At 43.8% G+C, this 23,742-nt stretch overlaps 1 protein-coding gene across 1 annotated transcript; it reads left to right on the plus strand.

Annotated features, from left to right (window-relative positions):
* The first annotated feature begins 4,149 nt into the window (after positions 1–4,149).
* Positions 4,150–23,346, plus strand: LOC148145847 (C-type lectin LmsL-like). The gene is made up of 6 exons (XM_087999290.1): positions 4,150–4,158; positions 6,996–7,062; positions 8,850–9,001; positions 19,244–19,384; positions 19,467–19,575; positions 23,138–23,346. The coding sequence occupies exons 1-6, from the start codon at positions 4,150–4,152 to the stop codon at positions 23,224–23,226; spliced, it is 567 nt and encodes a 188-aa protein (XP_087855416.1). The 3' UTR covers positions 23,227–23,346.
* The last annotated feature ends 396 nt before the right edge of the window (positions 23,347–23,742 follow it).

Here is a 23,742-nt window from a genome sequence, read left to right on the forward strand (position 1 = left end):
TGCAGTTCCTTTTAATGTTTGTTTTTTTATCTGTGTCTTCAATTCCCTGTGGAGGTTCAGTATTAGAGGCTCCTCCTCTCTCCCCTTGTAGCTCTGAGTCTTGTCTTGACCTAATTATCTCCACTTTGGAACCTCCCACTGTTCATTCACTGCTTTCCCAGGTAACTGACTGGGTCAGATTTCATTCCAACTCACTGGAATTACAGTCTTCTCGGTGAGCATCACTGGACACAGACTGAGGATTATTGATGTGTTGGAGAGGATGAGTCAGGTGGAAAAATAATTCACTGCCAGCCTACCTCATTGGCAGAGGTTGATTCAAACCAGAGGAGAGGACAGTACATGTGCTGAGGGGTTAGCGCGGGGTTGGGGCTTTGTGGGTGTTGCTGCTGTGGGCAGTGTTAGGACAAGTGGCTGATGAGACTCATTCAAACCCTCAATAATGTCTGCATCGAGTGACACCATGATTCATGGCTGGAATGGAGCTGACATGGAAGATCTCCACATCAATCACAGCTGAAGGCTGCTCTCCTGTAGGAGCTGGGGTTTATTTCACACACACCATTCATCTGTAACTATCTTCCACTCCCTCCGTTTAGAGTTTAAACCAGTCTTTATTGGGTCATGTAATTGCAGGTTGACTCAGTTTCCCAAGAGGTTTTAAGTTGATTCTGCTGACTGTTTCTGCAGGAAGCTGTTTAAATAGACTCAGTTTTTGCTGAGCAATGTTGAGAAAGACACAGTTTACTGAGGATCCTGCTGTCACTCCCATCCCCAGCACCAATTCATTAGCAGAGACCCTGCTGTCAGGACCATGCTCATCAATAATTGAACAATCAGAGAATTACCAATGTGACCAGTGCCCTCCAGCCCTGGATGGGTGTCGGGACAGGTCTCTGAAAGTGAGATTGCATTCTGACTTTAAATTGCACGGAATTTAAAGTGCCTGCTCACTGCAGCATTGAGTAGAAGAGCAGCTCGCAGGTCAGAGAGCCTGTTTACAGAGGATAGTCTCCAGGGAGCAGTTGAGAAGGTAACGTGAGCCGGCAGGACTCCCAGCCTTCTCTCAGGGGCCATTGCCTGGGATTGTGTGATGTCAATGTCACTTCACACTTGTCAGCCCAAGCCTGGATATTGTCCAGGTCTTGATGCTCCATGGACATGGGATGGCTTCAGTACCAGAGGAGCTGTGAATGGAGCTGAACATTGTGCAATCATCTACAATCATTCCCACCTCTAACCTAATGATGGAAGACAAGTCATTAATGAGACAGCTCAAAGTGGAACCTAAGACATGGCCTTGGGGAACTCATGCAGAGATGTCCTGGAAATGAGGTGACTGATCTCTGACAACCACAACCATCTTCCTATGGAGCAGCTATGACTCATAGAATCGCTACAGTATGAAGCAGGCCATTCAGCCCATTGAGTCCACATCCTCCCTGCAAAAGGGCATTCATCCCAGACGCTCCCTGTCCCAGTAATTCTACATGGCTGATCCCACATTCCTTATGTCCATGTTCCTGCTTTTCTCCATAATCCTTGGTTCCCTGACTGATCAAGAATCTCCTTCAGCCTTATATATACACAAGGCCTCCTCCCCCACAGCTCTTTGGGGCAGGGAGTTCTAAAGAATCACAATCCTTAGAGGAAGAAATACCTCCCCATCTCAGGCTTACAGTGGGGAGCTTTTATTCTGAGACTATGCCGTCTGGTCTTAGAGTCTCTCAAGAGGAGGAACATCATCTCAACATTGACCCTGTCACACCCCTGAACAATCCTTTATGGTTCAATGAGATCATCACTCATTCTTCTAAACTCCATTGAGTAGAATCCCAAACAGTTTGGGTTTTGCTCTTAAGACAATCCCTCCAGGGATCATCCTCATGAACCTTTCTCTGAACTGCCTTCACCGAAATGACATCTCTCCTCAAATAAGGCAAGCAAACTGCTCACAGAACTCCAAATATGATCTCACTAGTTGCAGTAAGACGTCTCTACTCTCATTCTCCAAGCCCCTTGAAATAAGGGACAACATTCCATTAATATTCCTGATTACCTGCTGACCCTGTGGGTGAGCTTTCTGTGTTTCATGCACAAGTATTCCCAAGACCTTTTGTGTTACAGCTTTCTGCAGTTTGTCTCCATTTAAATATTCTGTTCTTTAGTTCTCCCTTCCAAAATGAACAACTTCACATTTTCCCACGTTACTCACCATTTGCCAACCTTTTGCACAGTTACATCACCTATCAATGTCCATCTGTTTGTATCCCTCTCACATCCTGCCTTCCCACCTAATTGTAGGAGTGAGTTGATGGCGATAATCCATTTTCAGGAGACAGCAGAGTTCAAGGCATGTGGTTATTTCTTCATGCAATGACCAGGACAATGCAGGGAGAGGCCAAAGGCTACCCTGAATCTGGCCTTAATGTGAGGCCCAGTCGCCCTTTGAATTGTCAGCTCAGATCAGAAGAAAAGTCAATTTTAAATTGTCTCTTGTACACTTTTCTTGTCACATTAACTTGGCAGCACGTTCTCCCTCCCGCTGTATACTATTAATTAATGGGTGCTTCCTTCTCCAACCTTCATTGGATTTTTAGTACATCCCTCTATGTTAATAATTACTTATTGCTGTGATCTGATCAGGCCATTTTAGTTTGTGAGAAATTGAACTCCTTATAGTTCTCTCAACTATGATGTCTATGTCTGCTCTGTTGGACAAGGCTGTAATACGGTCTTCTTTGAGATTTCCCACAATTCAAATGTTCTTACCTACTGTCCTTATATGGGAGAAAATGCGGGCCCCAGCCTCCCCTTGACATGGCCACAAAATGAGACAACACAAAATGTCTGCACTTAGCCACTAAGCCTACCTACAATGCCTCAAATTGGCCATACCAGCTGCCCCAGACATCACACATACCTCAGGACATGACTCATCCAGCCCCAGACCAAGAGAATATACTTCTTCAGATTAACTGATCAAGAGCCTCCCATTCCACAATAGTCCAGCACTTCTGATGCCCTTAGGGCACAGCTGCTCCCACTAGGACTCAAGCCTTCACAAAGGGTACCCAGACAAGGTGGCACCAAAGGTACTTCACTTGCCCCCTCGACAATACAAACACATTGATACCAGGATGAAACCCACTCACACCTATTCCAGTCAAAGTTAAAAATCACACAACACCAGGTTATAGTCCAACAGATTTAATTGGAAGCACACTAGCTTTCAGAGCGACGCTCCTTCATCAGGTGATTGTGACTTCAGAGCATCGCTCTGAAAGCTAGTGTGCTTCCAATTAAACCTGTTGGACTATAACCTGGTGTTGTGTGATTTTTAACTTTGTACACCCCAGTCCACCACCGGCATCTCCAAATCATGACTACTCCAGCCAAGTCTCGGAATCTCCAGAGTAAATTAAGAAACTCATTGTCAGGACACCAGACACTTGAATCTCTTCAATGAATTAGCTCTTTTTCTCTTTATTATACAATGCACCCCATTGCCCCATAACGCACCCTTCATCGTTGTAAGGGTATAAAACTCCACTGTATTCTCTGTTCGGGGAAGAAGCTGTGGTTCCTCCTGAGCAGCTGTCAGTGACTATTTCAGTGGAGTCAAGTGTCTTCCATGATCTTGCTGTTTGTTAAATAAATCCTTGTCAGCTCTCAGCCTGATCTGTGTGTTTGTGATCTCTGATTAATTGGGCTAAGTTCTACGACACCTTATAAGAATAAGAGAGGCTTCTCTCCAATACTTGTCGTTAGTTTTTAAAACTTTCTTTGTAATGTTCTTTCATGATTTTTTATATGTATGTGTGTTAAATCTATAATTTATTTGAAAACTATATCTATGATTATCTTGAAGAATCTTAATCAAAACCTACTTGTATTATGACCTACAGAAAAAAATCTTCAGAGAAATAACTAATTAATGTGAAATGTTCTTATATTTAGGAATGCAAGGAATGTTGCATATCCAGTCTGACAGACAAAACAAGCAGTCATTGTACTCTGTACTGAGACCACATGAAACAAATGTTTCCCACACGATACAATATCTGTTACTGCAAAGTTTGTTGTGGTTTTCATCCATTTTATGATGTTCTGTCATGGGCAGCCCTAACATTAATGTTAACTGTCAATATGGCGACAGTATGTTCACTTCCTTCCCCCAAGTCATTCATATATATTATAAACAGTTGTGTTCCCAGCACTGATCCCTGTGGGACTTGCTTCTCTGTTACTAGTGAGCCTTGCACTCGAGCATCCACAGACAAGACACTGTTCTTCGATAACAAGAAGGTTATTAAATGATAACAACAATTACAGTTGGTCAGGGTTGGTTACTGGGACCTGAGGGAGATGTTACAGATATAGTTGCTCCCTCCATAAGCTGGAGCAGAACTCCTGTCTCCATCCACAGACAGTGTGTGATGTCAGTAGAATGGGTGGAGCCAATGTAACATGTGTTAACCCTTTCAGAACCATCACATTTACAATGCATAAAACATGTACAGAAAATAGATACAGACTGGGACGTGATGTCGACTGATGGAATGGTCATCAGCAGCATGTATAACACTGTTGTGTCATGATGTAATGATGACACCAGTGTCACGTGATCATAGAGACAGAGAACTGGAAAGGAACAGACATCAACCAGGGTCTTGGGGAAATGTCTGCATAGATCAAGCTGCAAGGAAAGAGTTCTTCCAGAAAGTTCCGCTTACACTGGGAGGTTACTAAGATCACACATTCACAGGTTCCATTATCTCTCTCATCCAATCTACTGTATTCACTGACACCAAACCTCCTTTATCGGGACATACCTAGTGGTTAGTCAGAGAGAATACATCACCAGATAAGGTTTTGAGTGAATGTCGATACAGAAATAGCTGCAAATAAAGAGCTCTTCTAGAAAGTTCCATTGACACTGAGAGGTGAATATGATCCAACATTCACAAGTGTCATTATCTCCCTGTCTGTCAATGTCACTCCTGAACAAACCTCGATCATGTTCCTATTTGAAAGCTGCCAGTGATTGTGAATGGACCCTGTTCTTTATAAACAGATTCAATCTCACTGCTGCTATTGCATGAAGGAAGCTTCCCAACAGAGAGAGAAATGGGGGACAGATGGAGTTCAGATCTGACATAACAATCTTGTTCGAATGGTAAAATATTATTCATTTACTTTGGGGGTGTTTAATGCAGGAGAAAGTGAGGACTGCAGATGCTGGAGATCTGAGTCAAAGAGTGTGATGCTGGAAAAGCACAGCTGGTCAGGCAGCATCGAGGAACAGGAGAGTCGACATTTCCAGCATAAGCTCTTCATCAGGAATGAGGGGATGGCCCAAGGGAGCTGAGAGATAAATGGGAGGGGGGATTGGGCTGAGGAGAATGTAGTTAGGAATGCAATAGGTAGATGGAGGTGGGAATGATTGTGACAGGTCAGAGAGGAGGGTGGAGCAGATAGGTGGGAAGGAAGATGGACAGAAAGGACAGCTCAAGAGGGCAGTGCCGAGTTGGAACGTTGGATCTGGGATAAGGTGGGGGGAGCGGAAATGAGGAAACTGGTGAAATCCACATTACTCCTGTATAGTTGGAGGGTCTCAAGACAGAAAATGAGGCTTTCTTTCTCCAGACATCGGGTGGCCAGACTTTGGTGATGGAGGAGTCCCAGGACCTGCATGTCCCTGGTGGAGTGGGAGGGAGAATTAAAGTGTTCAGCCTTAGGGTGGTGGGGTTCCTTAGTATGTGTGTCCCAGAGATGTTCCCTGAAACATTCCGCAAGTTGGCATCCTGTCTCCCTAATGTAGAAGAGACCAGATTGAGAGCAACAGACACAGTAGATGACATGTGTGGAAGTACAGGTAAATCTCTGTCAGATGTGGAGGATCCTTTGGGGTCTTGGAAGGAGGTGGGGAGGGTGTGGGTGCAGGATTTACACCTCTTGTGGTGGCAAGGGCAGGTGCTGGGAGTGAAGGGCGGGTTGGTGGAGGGCGTGGACCTAACAAGGAAGTCACGGAGGGAATGGCCTTTCTGGAATGCAGACAGGGATGGGGAGGGAAATATATTCCTGATGGAGGGTCAGTTTGTAGTTGGCAGAAGTTGTGGGGGATGATGCGATGTATCTGGAGGTTGGTGGGGTGAAAGATGAGATCCGGGGGGTTTCTGTCCTTATTGAGATGGGAGGGATGGGGTTCAAGGGCAGAGGTGTGGGAAGTGGATGTGATGCACTGGAGGGTATTGTCGACCACGTGGGAGGGGAAATCATGGTCTTTGAAGAAGGAGGCTATCTGGGATGTACTATGGTGTAATTGGTCCTCCTGGGAATAGATGCAGCGGAGACCCAGGAATTGGGAATGAGGGATAGGACTCTCAGTATCCTTGAGCCACCCCCTTATTTCTGATGAAGAGTTTATGCTCGAAGCATCAACTCTCCTGCTCCTCGGATGCTGCCTGCCCAGCTGTGCTTTTCCAGCAGCACACTCTTCGACTCGGGTGTTTGGTGCAAGCTAAATGTGATGACATTGTAAATATTCTGATTAAAAACATTCATTAATTCCTGAGCTTAGAAATACATTCACTTCCAGCCTGATTACAGGGGTCAGGAACGATGAGTACAGTTTCCTTTCTCACTGAGCTGTTCCAGTGCCACGTTGTACAATTTAATGTGTAACTCCAGGAACATTCTCATGGTTTCCAATCCCTTCTGTGCTGAGCTGTCAGTCTCTGATTGGTCAGCAGGAATTTGGACATCATTGATTCTGGAGTCAATTGGATCTGATTTCAACGGTTCCTTCCTTCTTCACAGTCTACTGGATATATTGACAGTAAGACTTGACACCTTATCACTCCAGACACGGGGAGAGAGAGAGAGAGAGAGAGACGGAGAGGGAGAGGGAGAGGTAAGGAGAGGAGCAGGAGAGCCCCATCTTAACTGTGAAACCTGGACACTGAGGTTGAATCATGTTTGTTGTGTTTCAGGTGAGGGGAAAGGAACTTCACTGCAGACATGATGCTGCTGATGGGATTGGTGCTGAGTACATTGATGGTCAGTGATGTTGCAGGTAGGGTCAACCTAACATTGTGTGTGAGGACAGGTTAATGCTGTGAACTGAGGGGTTAATGGATGTCCTGTTGTGTGAATGAGAGAAAACAGACAGAGATGGTACCTGAGGAATCTCTGAAAGTGAGCAATGACCGAACCATTGACACGTGTTTGATATTCTACACATTCCACATTCACTGTCTGCCCACTCCCCATATGGGCACAGCATGCTTCACCATCCCACCTGATTTTACTGCCCCTCCCCCTCCTGCCTGCCTGTGCCCAGGGCACATGGCAATGCCCAGCCCAGCTTTTTCTCTTAGTCTGATCCCACATTCCTGCTATTCCCACTCTCATCCCACTTTCCTACTCCCTCTCCATGAATTCATTTTCCACTCAGTCCAAACCTACTCTCCTGCTCACCACTCAAATGCTTTAATAGACTCCCACAGACTAATCCCTTTCTATTCTCACCCACAGAGACCCATTACTGACCCACTCAATCTGATCCTATTCTCACATTTCCTCCTCAAACGTATCTCATTCAGTTATCTCCTGCTGTGCTGACTCCCCGTGTCATTTAATATCCAAATCAATCAAACCCCACTATCCTGCTCACTCCCCATAGTCATTAATATTCACCCAGTCCAATCCTATTCTCCCCCTCATTTCCAATACACTGCCATTTTTAAGAAGCTCCCTCAGTCCCTTTTTTAAGAATTAAAGATCTCTTGCGCTCAGTTTATGTCTCAGGATTGCACCGCCCCCCTCCCCCACCACACTGGAGGAAGAGCACTATCTGTGAGAAGGTGGAAAATGAGGCCTCATAAATACTGATGGTGGCCAAGTGACAAGTGTTTGAAGAACTGACCAGAGTCTTGCAATTCTGAATGGGGATGGGAATGAATGAAGTGGCAGAAATATGAGGTGATAATGTGAACAATATGGAAGTCTGAGAGGATAAGGGAAAGGCAAACTCTAACATGATTCTTGGAAGGAACAGAAGGAATTGGGGAGGTGTGGGAAATGGGACAGTTGAAGGGACTCACTGTGGAGTGAGCTCTCATTTTGGGAAGAAACAGGAGAGATATCAGAAACATTGGCGTTGACCATGGCATCATCAGAACAGGACAGACAGAGAAACCGAATGGAACAGACTCCGTACAGAATGTGACATGGGAATAAGTGTAATGATGGCATCAGTGGGAGCTGGGGCATTTATCCAGTTCTGCCATTGACCGTGTCACCTCAGAATTAGAAATGTTGAGTAAGGGGACAGCCTGAGATTAACCATGAAGGCAAATGATGGGTGAACATTTGGAATAAAGTTGATATTATTTTAAGTGGATTTATAAAATATAACCTCATCACTAACAAATTGATTGAGGAATTCATGAGAATGGCCTCCTCCAGAGTGTTGAGAATGTGAACCTTGCCATTACACGGTGTACCAGAGGCAGACTGTACAGCCCCATTGGGGGGAATGTAGACAAGCCAAAGGGAATGAAGTGATTGGTGGTAGTGTTGGAGGAAGTGATCAGAATGGTAGGAGACCTCTGTAGGAAATAAACACTGTCTTTGACTAACTGGACCAAGCAGCTTGTTTCTGTGCTGCACTTCCTCTGTATTTCCAAATAAACAAACATAGTGTGTGTGAAGGTTATTGCAGTCAGGTGGGAAGTCTCACTCTGAGGCAGGCCCCATTGACCATGTGTTCACTAGTTCCTAGATGCATGAAGGGGAAAGGAACTATGAATGATGTGTTTATTGCAGCTTGTTATAATTTGCAGCTGATCATCTGCCTACACATCATTCACCACATTCGGATCAGAACCTTGAGAAATGTAGTCCCCTGGCCAAAGGGCGTTGTTCTGATGACTTCATTTATTTTGGTTATTGCTACAAGTTTGTTCCTGAGAAAATGTCTTGGATTGATGCTGAGGTATGTCCTTGGAATCTCCATTGTAAGGTATTGGGGTTGTTCCTCAGTGTTTATGAAACGACTGAACACAAAATGAAAGAAAGTTTTTGTATATTTCTGGACATTTCTGAAGCCATGTGTTACATTACCTGGGTAACGTGAACTCCAAAATATTCTAAATTAAATGGTGAGGGCAAGGAGTTGTGTCATCTGCCAGATCCGGGGTCCCTTAACAAAATAATTTTGCCATAAATGAAAAATGTTTTGTATGAATTGTATGAACCAAGTTTTAAGATTGTCCTGTAAGAATTTTAACTTCAGAATTTTCTTCTTTGGATACTTCTTGTCAAAATGATTTTCTGTATTCCAGTCGATTATACTGTGACTTTACCCATGTATTATTGTAATGATGCTCATTAATATTCGGTGTTCTGCTAAATGTTCTGCAATCTGTCCCACTAAAACATGTGTTTCTCCAATGTGAACTAGCTTTAATACGATTGAAGAATTTGGGCCGTTATTTGTAGAATGTGAACTTTCCTTCCCTGTATTGGGTATAACGCGATTGCAGCCCCATTAGTTTAAATATTGCGGCTGTTGCGCAATTTTCTTACAACATGAGAATGAAACCACCGTGTTATATCAGAACCAACTTGTATTATGCTCAACTTTGAAGTCGGTCCCATAATTTAAAGATAATTGCATTCCAGAGACAGAAAGGTGATTCAAGGAACTAAATGTCTTTCAGTTATGAAGGTAACTCTGAGAAAGGAAGTCTGTTTGCTATTAAAATGCTGAGAGGAATAGATATTGCTGGGGAGTCTCCAACCTGCTCAACAGGATTTCCTCAAAACCCCGGAGCATTGGATGCTGAGGGGTGACATTATGGACATTTATAAAATCATGAGGACTATGGAGAGGGTGAATACCCAAGCTGTTTTTCCTTGGGGTTGAGAAGTCCAAAAGGAGAGGGCATACGATTAAGGTGGGAGGGATTGATTTAAAAAGGACCTGAAGGGGAAGCATTGTGCGTGTATGGAACGAGCTGCCATAGGAACTGGTGGAGATGTGTGCAATGAGAAGACTTAAAAAGCATTTGGATGGCATATAAATAGGAAGGGTTCAGAGGGATATGGGCCAAGTGCTGACAAATGGGACTCTGTCAGATGGGGATGTCTGCTCGGCACAGACGAGTTGAACTGAAGGCTCTGTTCCCATGCTGTATGACTCTGTGACAAGTGGGTAAGGTGGTAAAGAAGGGTTACAGTCTGCTTATCTTCATCTGTGGGGGTACTGGGGATAAAACTGGGCAAGTCACTTTGCAGCTGAATAAAACTTCAGTTAGGCCTCATTTGAACTATAGTGTGCAGTTCTGGTTGCCACACAATAGGAAGGATGTGAAGACTTTGGAAAAAGTGCAAAAGACATTTATCAGGATATTACTGCATTGGAATGTAAGGAGAGGTAAGACAAACTTGGATTGTTTTCAGGAGAGCATCAGAGGCTGAGAGGTGACCTGGCAGAAGGATCTAAAATTATGAGAGATATGGATATGGAGGATAGTCGGAAGCTATCTCTCAGTGTGAAAATGTCAAATATTGGGTGGCATAGATTTCAGGCGAAGCGGGAAAGTTTAAAGGATATGTGCAAGGCAAGTTTTTTTATACAGAGGGCAGTCGGCACCTGGAACACACTGTCAAGGGAAGTCATAGATGCTGATACGTCTTCAAGCTATTTAGACAGACACATGACCAGGCAGAGAATAGAGGAAACCTCCTAAATGCATGCAGATGGGAGGAGTCTAGAACGACATCGTGGTCATCACAGAAATGGTGGGCTGAAGGGCCATTTCCTGTGCTATATTGTTCTGTTCTATGTTTGGATTTGTATTTAAATGTTGTACCTTCCACTGGAGCTGTAGCAGGTAAATGAAGTGGGAGAATGTATTTAGAGCTTTTAGTGGTTTGGATTTCCATGTTATTTCACTTTTCGCATTGTTTTTGAAATTATTATAATTATGATAGATTGAATAACAATCTCAGATAATAAATCTGTACATATGCATTGCATTTCCTGTCCACACTTTGAGTCAAATTTTATAATGGGAAAATACTTAGGCATAGGTAATAGAAAGATTATTGCCTGTACATATCTCTCCCAGGATAATTAACAAATTACAGTAAACCAATCCACAGCAATGAAATAGGATATCTTAGGACTCAATTTTAAACTCTCATATATCATTTTACATTGCATTAATGAGGAGGGGATGTGGCCTTATTTTCCTCTCTCTCGTCTCAGTCCTGGAATGCACCCGTTCTGGTTGACTCTCCCCTCCTTTCCTGGGGGGAAGCTCCCTGAGACTCCCAACCTGCACTCCAATACTCAGTTTCAGCATAACCCCAGCTCTCAGCGATACCCAAGATCACCAAGCTAGTCTAACCCTGGGATTCCACACACTCCACCCCCAGAACCAATCTTCCTCAGCTCCATCTAGTAAACACCGCTTGTGAGCTTTTCAATCCCCTCGCTCTCAGCTGAACTGAAGTATTCATGCTCATGGGCTTGTTCTGAGGCCGGACCCCAGCCTCTAACACAGAATCAGCAACTTTCTCATTCCCCAGGATTTCTCCTGAATCAAACACTGAGCTGCCTGTTAATTCCTGAACTTCTCCCTGAGTTTGGTGGAATAGCACAGAATGATCCAACTCGAATCGAGTCCCCGACACAGATTCTGTGTATTCAGCTGCCTTCCTGCAGTGCACACAGTTGCAGCATTGCTAAAATAGAGTTGGCTTCAGTTACTGACTGTCTCCCATGTTCCCCATCTTTTCTAACCAACCTTCAAACTCCTTCAGTGAGCCTCACATTATTCTGAGTGACTGATTGAAAATCTAACAACATGCCCCTCTCCTAATACTGGACAGAATTAATGTTTTGAACATTTAGAAACTGTCAATTGTAGCATCCTTAAAACTGAGTGTACCCTGAAGGTTGCATTCTCCTGAATTCTGGATACGAGTACAAATTAAATGCAATAAATTGTAATGGATTCCAGCGCAGAGTCCTCATTCTGAGGGAATAAATTTCCTTCTATTTCCAACATTCATTTTCAATCTGCAATCCCCTCAGGCTGAATCTTATGTTTATTAGCTAAGGGTCAGTTTCATTGAGTCTCATGGAGGGTTTCCCTCTTTGAAGCTCAGTGAGATCTCTTGTCCTGGGGCAGGGCAGAAAAGGGAAATCTGGCACCTCCCCTTTGCAGACAGGGACCTGGAGTTCCTGGTGGTGGGAAGGTGCAGAGTTGGGATGTTAACTACCCCCAGCACTGGCAGTGGAAACTATGATCCCGTACCCTGCCAGCCCACTCCAATGTTGCCAGCCAGGTCAGTGGACTCTCTGCCATCTGGAGGAATGCCCAGCAGTGTAGGAGAGAGGGCAATGGTCTTCTCCACCCTGCCAGGGTAAGTGCCATCATCTTCTCTCATGTACCTCACACATTCTCAACCCATGTATCCACCTCCCACCAAGGCTCATACTCTCACTGTACATCAAAGACCAAAGAACAATACAGCACAGGAACAGGTTCTTCGGCCCTTCAAGCCTGTGCTGGCACATTTTGTCCTTCCGTACTAAAACTGCCCTCACTAACAGGATCTGTATCCCTCTATTCCCTTCCCGTTCATGGATTCATTCAGGTGTTTCTTGAATACAGCTATTGTGTCTACTTCCACCACCTCCTCTGGCAACGTGAGCCAGGCACTCACCACTCTTGGTGTGAAAAACCTGCCTCACACATCTCTTTTAAATCTCCCTCCCCCTTGCACCTTGAACATGTGTCATCCAGTAACTGACCCCTTCACCCTGGGAAAAGCTTCATACTTTCCACTCTATCCACATTGTTAACAATCTTACAAACTTTTATCGGGTCACCCCTCAACTTCCTGTGTTCGAGTGAAAACAAACCCAGTCGATCCAACTTTTCTTCAAAGCTAAAATCCACGATACCTTTGCAACATCCTGGTAAACTTTTTCTATGCCCTCTCCAAAGCGTCCACATCCTTCTGGTAGTGTGGTGACCAGGACTGTATGCAATACTCCAAGTGTGGCCTAACTAAAATTTTAAAAAGCTGCAGCATAACTTCTCTATCCTTATACTCAATGCCCCTTCCAATGAAGGCATGCATGGCACAAGCCTTTCATACTACCTTATCTACCTCCTCGGCCACTTTCAGTGATATGTGGCCCCCGCACACCCAGATCCCTCTGCATAATCATCCTCTTAAAGGTTCTGCCATTCACTGTTTAATTTCCATTTGCTCTTAGCTTTCCAAAATGCATCATCTCACAATTTTCTGGATTAAACGCCATCTGCCACTTTTCTGCCCATGTCTCCAATTGATCTAACACCTGCTATTTCCTCTGACAATCCGCCTCACTTTCTGCAATTCCACCAATCTTCGTATGGCCTACAAACCTACCCATTAGACCAGCTACGTTTTCCTCCAAATAATGTATGCACCTCATGAACAGCAGAGGTCCCAGCAATGATCCCTGTAGAACACTACAATCTCAGCCCACCATTCCAGAAAGCATCCTTCCACCACTACCCTACCACTGAGGTGAAACTCACAGGACAGTAATTTCTTGGATTATCCCTGTTATCCTTCTTGAACAATGGAATAAAATTGGCTATTCTCCAGTCCTCTGGGACCTCATTGGGGTCAAAGAGGATACAAAGATGTCTGTCAACACTCCAGTGATTTGTTCTCTTGTCTCCCTCAACATTCTGGAATAGATTCTATCAGGACTCAGGGGCTCATCTACTTAATACTTTTTAAGAAGCATAATACAACTTCCTTTTTAACAGTAACTTGGCTGAGAAACTCAACACTCCCTTCCATAAGATCATCCTCCACCAATTCCATCTCTTTGGTGAATACTGACACAAAATATTCATTTCGGACTGGACCTACCTCTTCTGGCTCCACAAGTAGATCCCTTCCTGTGTCCCTGAGTGGGCCAACCCTTTCCCTGGTTACTACCCTCTTGCTTTTTATATATGTACAAAAAGCCATATCTTCTCCTTAATCCTGTTTGTGAATGCCTTTTCATGACTCCTTTTCGCCCTTCTAATTCCTGGTTCAAGTTCTTGCCTATTTTCCTTCTATACTTCAAGGACTTCCTCAGTTCCCATACATACGCTTCCTTTTACTTTTTGACCAAGGTCATAACGTCCCTGGTCATCCAAGGTTCATGTAACGTGTTGTACTTATCCTTTATTCTTCCAGGAATATGCTACTCCGGAACTCTTAACAACTGACATTTCAAATACTCCCACGTATCCGATGTACATTTACCCTCAAACAGCTGCCTCTAATCCACATTCTCCAGTTCCTGCCTACTGATGTTGTAGTTCACTTCCCCCAATTTAACAGCTTCACCTGAGGACTGCTGTTATTCCTATCCATGAATATCTTAAAACACACAGTATTATGGTCACTATTCCCGAAATGCTCCCCCACTGAAACTTCGCTCACCTGGCTGGACTATTTCCGAATACCAGGTCCAGTATCACCCCTTTCCTGGTTGGACTGGTCACAAATTGTGTCAAGAAACCTCCCTGAATGGTCCTTACATCGAACGGCAGTGGACATTCAAAGGCCCAAATGGCCAATCCCTGCATCAATCTTCTCTGTTTGTCTGTTTCCATCCAATTAGGGTCAGTGAGTGAGCACTCAGACAGAGAGCCAACAGGCTGAAGATGCAGCCTGGTGCAGTCCAGCAGCTGGTGTGTGTCCCTGAGCACACAATGTCTTTGCTGCAGCATTACAATGGTAGATGTCAGTGTGTTGCTGGGGTGCAGCATTGAAAGGCAGAAGCACAATGTAATGGGATTGGAGCTGTACCATGAAGGATTTTGGACACAGACACGTCAGATACTAGTACTTGTAGACATGGGAACATTTGCTAGTGCCCATGGAAGATGCCAAGAGATATTTGAGCGAGATGTCCAATGTGAAGGTCCTAACGGAGCAAGCAGTGAATTGAAGTCGCCAGTTACTCGCTCTCCGTGTTCTGAATTTTCAGCATCTTGTCTACTCCTGGCCAGTGGTAGGATGGGACGCTGCAGGTCAATTAGGCAAGATGTGCACTTAACAAGGGTTAGTCCTCCTTAATAAGTGAGACAATGCTGCTCCTTTAACAAGATTGTATTCTCCTTGGCTTTTTTCAAAAGGGGTCATAAAGGCAGAGGTTCCGATATGCCTGGAAATATCTATTTGAGAAGTTGTTTAAGTATTTCTTTTAAAACAGTTGTACAATGAAAGGGAAGTGGCCAGTTCTCCCAGTTCAGGGTCTGGTTTGGTTTGGTTTGAGCAAGCTGTCTGTCTGAAGCTGCTGGTCAAAGAAAAAGCTCCATGCTGACCCTCTCTCTCTCTCTGACATCTCTCTCCTGTCAGAACCTGTGTTTGACTTACCTGTTTTGCCAACAGGATGCTTAAGGGATATTGCAAATATTTGGAACAACATTATTAAGTTGCAATAGAGTCGATTGGGTTTTCAGATGGATTATGTTATTTGAAATTTTGTTCTCTTCTGTTCGTATTTCACTCACTCGTGTAAATAAGTTCTGTTTTATTTAAAACTGAGCCCCATCACTCTTGGAATATCCACATAGACCTGCTTAATACAACCAGCAACGTTAGGGTCTGGGTTACCTGCTTGAAATGTTTTGAGGGCGTCTGGCCTGGTCCATAACAGATTGGGGGCGCTTTGCAGGATTTATTCTATTGTTCCAATTTGGGATTCGGGTTACTGGACTCATAGGAAGCAAGTGCTACGTGTCAGTGTCTTTTGTTCCAAGTGTTGAATTCGGTTGGTTTAAAGAGTGCTTGGTGCAGTAATGGTGCTTACCGTCACTCAGAGTTTTCTGGGGGTGGAAGAAGTGACTTTTGGGGGTTTTACAAAAGGTGGAAACGGAAAAGCTGCTGGGATTAGCAGTCAAGCTGGAGTTGGAGCTGCCTCCTTACATGAGGAAAGGAAAGATAATTACATCAACAGCTCAGCATTTAAATTTGCAGGAAACACCATCTTTGGAGATGACTACAATTCAACTGAAAATGAAACAACTTGAGTTAAAGGCAAAAGACAAATAACAAATCACTTAATCAGAACAAAAAAAAGAGAGAGAAGAGAGAGAAAAGGAGAGGGAGGAAAGGAAGAAAGAGAGGGAATTTGAACTTCATAAATTGGCACTTGGACAGGAAAGTCAGCTGTAAAGGATGGAGATGAAGGCTGAGGGTCAGATTAGTCAGGAAGAGTGTGAGGATGAGCAAACCCATGATAACCAAAGGCCTGTTCGGGATCTGATTAAATATATTCAAACATTGCCTAAATTTGATGAGAAGGATGTAAGAGCCTTTTTCATCTCATTTGAGAAGGTGGCTAAAGAAATGAAGTGGCCAGTGACCAAGTGGGTTATGTTGATCCAAACAAAACTTGCAGGTAGAGCTCATGAGGGCTTTGCATCACTATCAGGGGAGGTATCTCGGGCATATGAGGAGGTGAAGATAGACACTGTAAGAGCATATAAGCTTGTGTCACAAGCCCACTGACAGCATTTCAGGAATCTAAGGAAAGATCCTGGTGAAACCTACATTGAGTTTGAAAGGATCAAACAAAGTAATTTTCACAGGTTTGCTCTATTTTTAATGCCCTTATCGACCTATGATGCTTTTTGAGAATCAATTATTTTGGAGGAATTCAGAAATTCACTTTCTGAGTTTGTGAGAACTCATGTGGAAGAGCAGAGAGTTAAAACGGCATGATGAGCAGCTGAAATGGCTGATGATTATGAGCTGGTTCATAAATCAACAAAAAAACAGTACTACAATTCTTGGGATTGAGTGGATTTTATCGGCTATCCATGCCGAATTTTAGCAGTGTGGCTGCTCCACTCTCTGAACTGCTAAAGAAAGTCAAGAAGTTTCAGTGGACAGCAAACTGTCAGAAGGCATTTGACAGTCTTAAAGCTGTGTTAACCACTGCCTCAGTGTGAGCCGCACCAAATTACACAAAACCATTCAAGATGAGTATCGATGTGAGTGAAATGGGTGTTGATGCTGTGCTCTTACAGGAAGACAACGAGAAGACAGAAAGATCTATCAGTTATTTATCAAGGAAATTGAACATTCTTCAGTAGAAATATTCAAAGTTGAGAAGGGAACTCTGAACTTGATGTTGGCGTTACAACATTTGAAAGTTTATATCACCAAGTTAAAAATTGCACAACACCAGGTTATGGTCCAACAGGTTTATTTGGAAGCACTAGCTTTCGAAGCGCTGCTCCTTCATCGGTGGTTGTGAAGCAGGACCATGAGACACAGATTTTACAGCAAAAGATTACAGTGCCATGCAGCTGAAATACTTTAAACAAACTCAGATGAAGTCTCTCATCTTTTCGAATGGGTTTGTTAGTTTTGGTCATTGAGTTTGTAAATCCCAGAATTCCTTTCAAGTCACATTCTCAAGATAGCTTCAGGTTTTCTAACAAAAGGTGTCATCTCAGCTCAGATTGTTATGTTACCAGTAATGTATCTGAGACAATCATATACACTGATCAGAACCCACTGACGTTTGTGGCGAAATTTAAGGACAAAAATTCCAGATTGCTTAGATGGAGCTTGTTGTTACAGCCGTTCAATTTGAAAATGGTGCATGTGTCAGGACAGGAAAACGTGATTGCCGATGGGTTGGAGGAGAAACAGAGACATTCGGTGACAGGAGCAAACAGACTGAAATGGAATGTAGTAGTGCATGCTTGCATGTTGATCGTCAATGTAATGTATCTGCGTATTGTAGTGTACTAACAATTTAATATTAAGGGGTTTTAAAATGAAGCCATCTTCGAATATTGACGGATTTTATTTTAGGGGCAGGAGGTGTGACAATGCTGCTCCTTTAACAAGATTATATTGTCCTTGGTTTATTTCAAAAGGGGTCATAAAGGCAGAGGTTCTGATATGACCGGAAATATCTATTTGAGAAGTCTTTCAAGTATTTCTTCTAAAACAGTTGTACAATGAAAGGGGAGTGGCCAGTTCTCCCAGTACAGGGTCTGGTTTGGTTTGGTTTGAGCAAGCTGTCTGTCTGAAGCTGCTGGTCAAAGACACAGCTCCATGCTGACCCTCTCTCTCTGACATCTCTCTCCTGTCGGAACCTGTGTTTGCCTTGCCTGTTTTGCCAATGGGGTGTTTAAGGGAACAGTATTTGGAACAGCATTATTATGTTGCCATGGAGCTGATTGGGTTTGCAGATGGATTATGTTATTTGAAATCTGGTTCTCTTTTGTTCATGTTTCATTCAGTAATCTGTAAATAAATTCTGTTTTGTTTAAAACTGAGTGGTTGGGCCAGCCCCATCATTCCTGGAATATCCACGTAGACCTGCTTAAAACAACTGGCAATGTTAAGGTCTGGGCTACCTGCTTAAAATACTTTGAGGGGGTCTGGCCTAGTCCATAACACAGGCAACTTACTCCAACCCAGTGAGAATCTCACTTCATTGTTGAGTAATTTGTTTAAAGTTGCTGGACCTCTCACATGTTTCTGCCACATTTCTCACCATATCCCATGTGGTTCAGGCCCTGACAAGATTCTGCCCTTCTCCATCATCCATTGTCTGTGCATTTGAGCTTGAATCTGAATCACGCATTGTGTAACTTTACAATCCCCACAGCAACAACCTGTTAAATTCCTAAGAACCCATCACTGAGTCACATGTTCTCCTGAGAATACGATCTAAAGTTGACAAGCATCGATGTGCTGTGGTCTGTCATCGTGAGAAATGTGTTGCTGTCAATGTGGTCACTGCACAGTGACATGGACTGCAGTGACTGTCCACATTTAGATTGACAGCTGTGTGTGGATAAACTTGGGGAGAACAGGAAACACAATGTCACAGACAGAGCGTTCGAGCACAAGCCCAGCCCAATATCAGCTGTTACACAGAAGCTGCTGACATTTCTATCTGATGGGTTGAAGCCACAATGAGATTGTTCCCAAATCCTCAGCCTCAGTGTGGCACCATTCACTGAAGTTTGGAGTCAGCCCATATCAGGTCCTTGTGTCCACGCAATCATGGGGTTGTAGTTTTATTGTCTTCATAAGAGTTGCAATTTAGAACCTAGTGCATTGTCTCATTCTAATAGCTTTTATAAAAACGTTAACAAGTGACAAATTGACTTTGTAATTTACTCCCAAGCTGCACTGCCGAAACCTGGCTCCAGGCGGCCATCTTGCTTCCCTGCACTGGATGGAGCAGAATAATGTTCTTGCAGGAATGATACGTAACTCCCAAAATAATGATGTCCCAACTTGGATCGGTCTGAGTGACATCCACAAGGTAATGTTGCTCCTGTTATTGCATCATATTATTAAGGTGAGAAAGTTACATATTTTTACATGATCTGATTTTACTTTCATAGGAGGGGACTTTCCTATGGAATGATGGATCTGCATCAGATTTTATGTTTTGGGCTAAAGATGAACCCAGTCATAAAAATCGAAAGGAGAACTGTGTGCACGCTTTCTTAAGTAAGTCAATGCATTGCAGTGTGATAGAAAGGTAGATTATTCTACACTGAAATCCCACTGACTATTCCTATTACCTGAAGTCTTTGGTATGTTCCTTGAGACTGTTTAGCCCTGTGGTGAGTCTTTGCTGTCCACGTACACAGGAGATTTCAGTCCAGAGTAAAATTAGGAAGTCTCCCAGGATATTTACAAACTCTACACCTTGTCTGTTCTTATTCCTACCTATCATAGTCTGCCTGGTTTACTCTGTCTATCTACAATGAGATAGACTCAATTGTCCTTTATTGATGAAAAGCACACTACAAGTCGAAGTCTGAATAGGATTACTTCACAAGCTTACTCTTGTACTTAGAATCGCAAGTGACCCAAAAACCATGGACCTGTCCAAGGATCAGACTGTAACATGTGGTCAGCCTGCTCAATTTTCACCTCCAGCCGGTGATCAGACAACCTCTTTCCTGAACAAGCTCACCATCGCCCCGGGGCTCATTCCCTTATACTCCATTTCCTCGACAGCAGCCAGTGTGATCAAACCTTGACACTGTCCTACCTTCAGTGATTTATCTTCCACTCAGTAAGATAATTGCTTGTTTTCTCTGGAAAGTTAAACTTTAGTAAACTTTGACTTCAGACCAATCTGTTCAGGTTGATCATAGAAGCTATTTCCTTGCAGCATTAATGTCGTTTAATGAACCGTCTGACATTTAAAGAGCATAACCTTGTGGCGAAAGTGAGGACTGCAGATGCTGGAAACCACAGTTTAGATTAGAGTGGTGCTGGAAAAGCACAGCAGGTCAGGCAGCATCCAAGGAGCAGGAAAATCAATGTTTTGGGCATAACCTTGTGGCTTATTGACAAAAGGTGACCACACCCCCCGTGCACTCTGGAATAATTCCACAGAGGCTGGTATCCCCATCACCAAGTCACCTATTATTTCCAGCTGGAGAGACCTTAATATTGATCCAGCTCCCTCAAAGTCAGCTCTCAGAGTATACAGGACATCTGACACTCCTGTTCTTACCTGTCAGCCAGGGCTCCCTGCTTGATCCAAGAGCATGGAACAGAAAACAGTGCAGCACAATACAGGCCCTTCAGCCCTCAATGTTGTGCCAGCCCTTTGTCCTACTCTAAGATCAGAATAACCTTCATTGTACCATCTTCTCTGTTGAGAGTGTGGTGCTGCAGGTCAGGCAGCATCCGAGAGCAGGAGAACTGACTTTTCGGTAAAAGCCTTTTGAGTCACTTAAGTGTCCCTAATGTATCTGACTCTACTACCACCGCTGGCAGTGCATTCTATGCACTCACCACTCTCTGTGGAAAGAACCTACCTCTGAGATCTGTCCTCCAATTACCTTAAAGTTATGCCCCATCATGATAGACATTTCCACCATGGGAAAATGTCTCTGGCTATCCACTTTATCTGTGCCTCTCAATATCTTGTACACCCCTGTTATGTCACCTCTCATCCTTCTTCATTCCAATGAGAAAAGCCCTGGTTCCCTCAACCTTTCTTCATAAGACATGCCCTCCAGTCCAGGCAGCATCCTGGTGAATCATCTCTGCACCCTCTCAAAAGCTTCCACATCTTTCCTATAATGAGGTGAACAGAACTGAACACAGCTTTCCAAGTGTGGTCTAACCAGAGTTCATTAGAACTGCAACATAACCTCACAGCTCTTCAACTCAATCCTTCTGTGAATGAAAGCCAACACACCATACGCCTTCTTAACAAACCTATCAACTTCGATGGCAACTTTGAGGGATCTATGGACATGGACCCTAAGATCCCTCTGTTCCTCCACACTACCAAGAATCCTGCCTTTAACCCTGTGATCTGCAATCAAATTCAACCTTCCAAAATGAACCACTTCACACTTTTCCAGTTTGAACTCCATCTGCCACTTCTCAGCCCAGTTCTGCATCCTGTCACCATCCTGTTGTGGCCTACAACACCCCTTTGCACTATCCACCACTCCATCAATAGTTGTGTCTTGAGAAACTTACTAACCCACCATTCCACTTCCTCATCTAAGTCATTTATAAAAATCACAAAGAGCAGAGGTCCAATGACAGATCCCTGCAGAACACTACTGGTCACCGAGCTCCAGGCTGAATACTTTCCATCTACCACCACACTCTGTCTTCTATGGGCCAGCCCATTCTATATCCATGTATCCCATGCCTCCTTACTTTCTGAATGAGCCTACCATGGGGAGCTTTATCAAATGCCTTGCTAAAATCCATGTACAGCACACACATTGCTGTACCTTCATCAATGTGTTTTGTTACATCCTCAAAGAATTCAGTAAGGTTTATGAGGCATGACCTGCCCTTCACAAAGCCATGCTGACTATTTCCAATCAAACTATGGTTTTCCAAGTAATCATAAATCCTGTCTCTCAGAATCCTCTCCAATACTTTGCCCATCGCTGATGTAAGACTGACTGTTCTGTAATTCCCAGGGTTCTCCCTATTCCCTTTCTTGAACAAGGGAATGCCATTTTTGAGCCTCCAATCATCTGGTACAACAGTGGACAGTAAGGAAGCAAAGATCATCGCCAAAGGTGCAGCAATCTCTTCCCTCGCTTGTTATAGAAACCCAGGGTATATCTTGTCTGGCCCAGGGGACTTATCTATTCTTATGTTTTTCAAAATTTTCAGCACATCCTCCTTCCTAATATCAACCTGTTCTACCATATCAGTCTGTTTCATGCTATCCTCAGAAACATCAAGGTCCCTCTCAGTCGTGAATCCTGAAGCCAATGATTCATTTAGGACCTCCTCTACTTCTTCTGACTCCAGGTGCAAGTTCCCTCCACTATTCCTGATCAGCCCTCCCCTCACTCTGGCTATCCTCTTATTCCTCACGTAAGTGCAGATCGACTTATGGTTTTCCTTAATCCTACCCATTAAAGCTTTTTCTTGCCCTCTTCTCGCTCTCCTAACTCCATCATTCAGTTCCTTCCTGGCTACCGTGTAACCCTCCTAAAGCCCTGTCTGATCCTTGCCTCCTCAATCTTAAGTAAGCTTCCTTCTTCCTCCTGACTAGATGTTCCACATCCCTTGTCACCCAAGGTTCCTTCACCCTAGCATCCCTTCCTTGCCTCAGTGGGACAAACCCTGTCCAGCAGTATCAGCAGATGCTTCCGAAACAACCTCCACATTTCTGTCGTGCATTTCCCTGAGAACATCTGATCCAGAATAACAGCCCAATCAGTGAACTCTTATTCTATTAAGTCCACCTGGCTGACCTCATTACAATCATTACACACTGTGTCTGTGTTAAATCAGAACTTCAGCCAGATACAGTAACAACCCTCACAATATTTAATCCAAACACTCATCCCTTCAGAGAATAGTGAAGCCATCATCAAACCAATTGATCTTTCAGTAGAACAAGCTTCATATAATTTATTTTTCTCATTGTGGCTGACCCAACAAATTTAACATTATGACAAATATCGTAAATAAGAACAAGATCATTGGTGCTCCCGATAACAGAAACCGAATCAATCACAGAAATAGCTGTCTTATTTACTGAACTCTTCTTTCTTTCCTTCAGACAATTCACTTTACTGGAACGATGCGTCTTGCAACTTGAAACTGACTTTCCTTTGCTCCTACAAACTGGTGCATCCCTGCTGCAACTAAAAGAATCTATCGCTGCTCCACGGATCCTGTCTGGGAGTGGATGTAGTGCTTCCATCTGCTTGTAGTTGCGATCACAGCCAATGAGGACTGTACTGACTTAGTTTCTCAGCCAAGAATAAAAATTGCATCATGAGTTGTGTGTTTGTTACTGTGAGTCTAGTTTATAGCAGCCTTCCTGTCCCACTGATGCTTTCTACCCATCTGTTCTTTCAATGGTATGCTGGGGAGGAGACAGCAGAACAGGGACATGGATAATTTTATAATCCATTTCCACAATGTGGGTATTACTGCAGGGTCCAACTCTATTCCCCTTTGGGAAGGTGCTGGCTGTGAGCTTCCTTCTTGAATTAGTGCAGTGCGACTGGTACAGGTACACCTCGTCTTTACAGGGAGGGTGTTCTTGGATTTAGATACAGTGACAGTGAAGGAATAACATTCATTCCAGGTCAGGATGGAGAGTGCCTTGGAGGGGGACCTGCAGTTTGTGGTGTTCTAATGCCCTTGCAGGTCTGGTTC

The sequence above is a fragment of the Chiloscyllium plagiosum genome, unplaced genomic scaffold, assembly GCF_037043375.1.
Source record: "Chiloscyllium plagiosum isolate Xiang-an unplaced genomic scaffold, Cpla_swu_hap1 HiC_scaffold_23, whole genome shotgun sequence".
Lineage (NCBI taxonomy): Eukaryota > Metazoa > Chordata > Chondrichthyes > Orectolobiformes > Hemiscylliidae > Chiloscyllium > Chiloscyllium plagiosum.

Coding starts and splice junctions, on each gene's coding strand:
- LOC148145847 (XM_087999290.1), top strand. Junction 19,385..19,466: donor GTCTGAGTGACATCCACAAG/GTAATGTTGCTC, acceptor TTACTTTCATAG/GAGGGGACTTTCCTATGGAA. Junction 19,576..23,137: donor CTGTGTGCACGCTTTCTTAA/GTAAGTCAATGC, acceptor TCTTTCCTTCAG/ACAATTCACTTTACTGGAAC.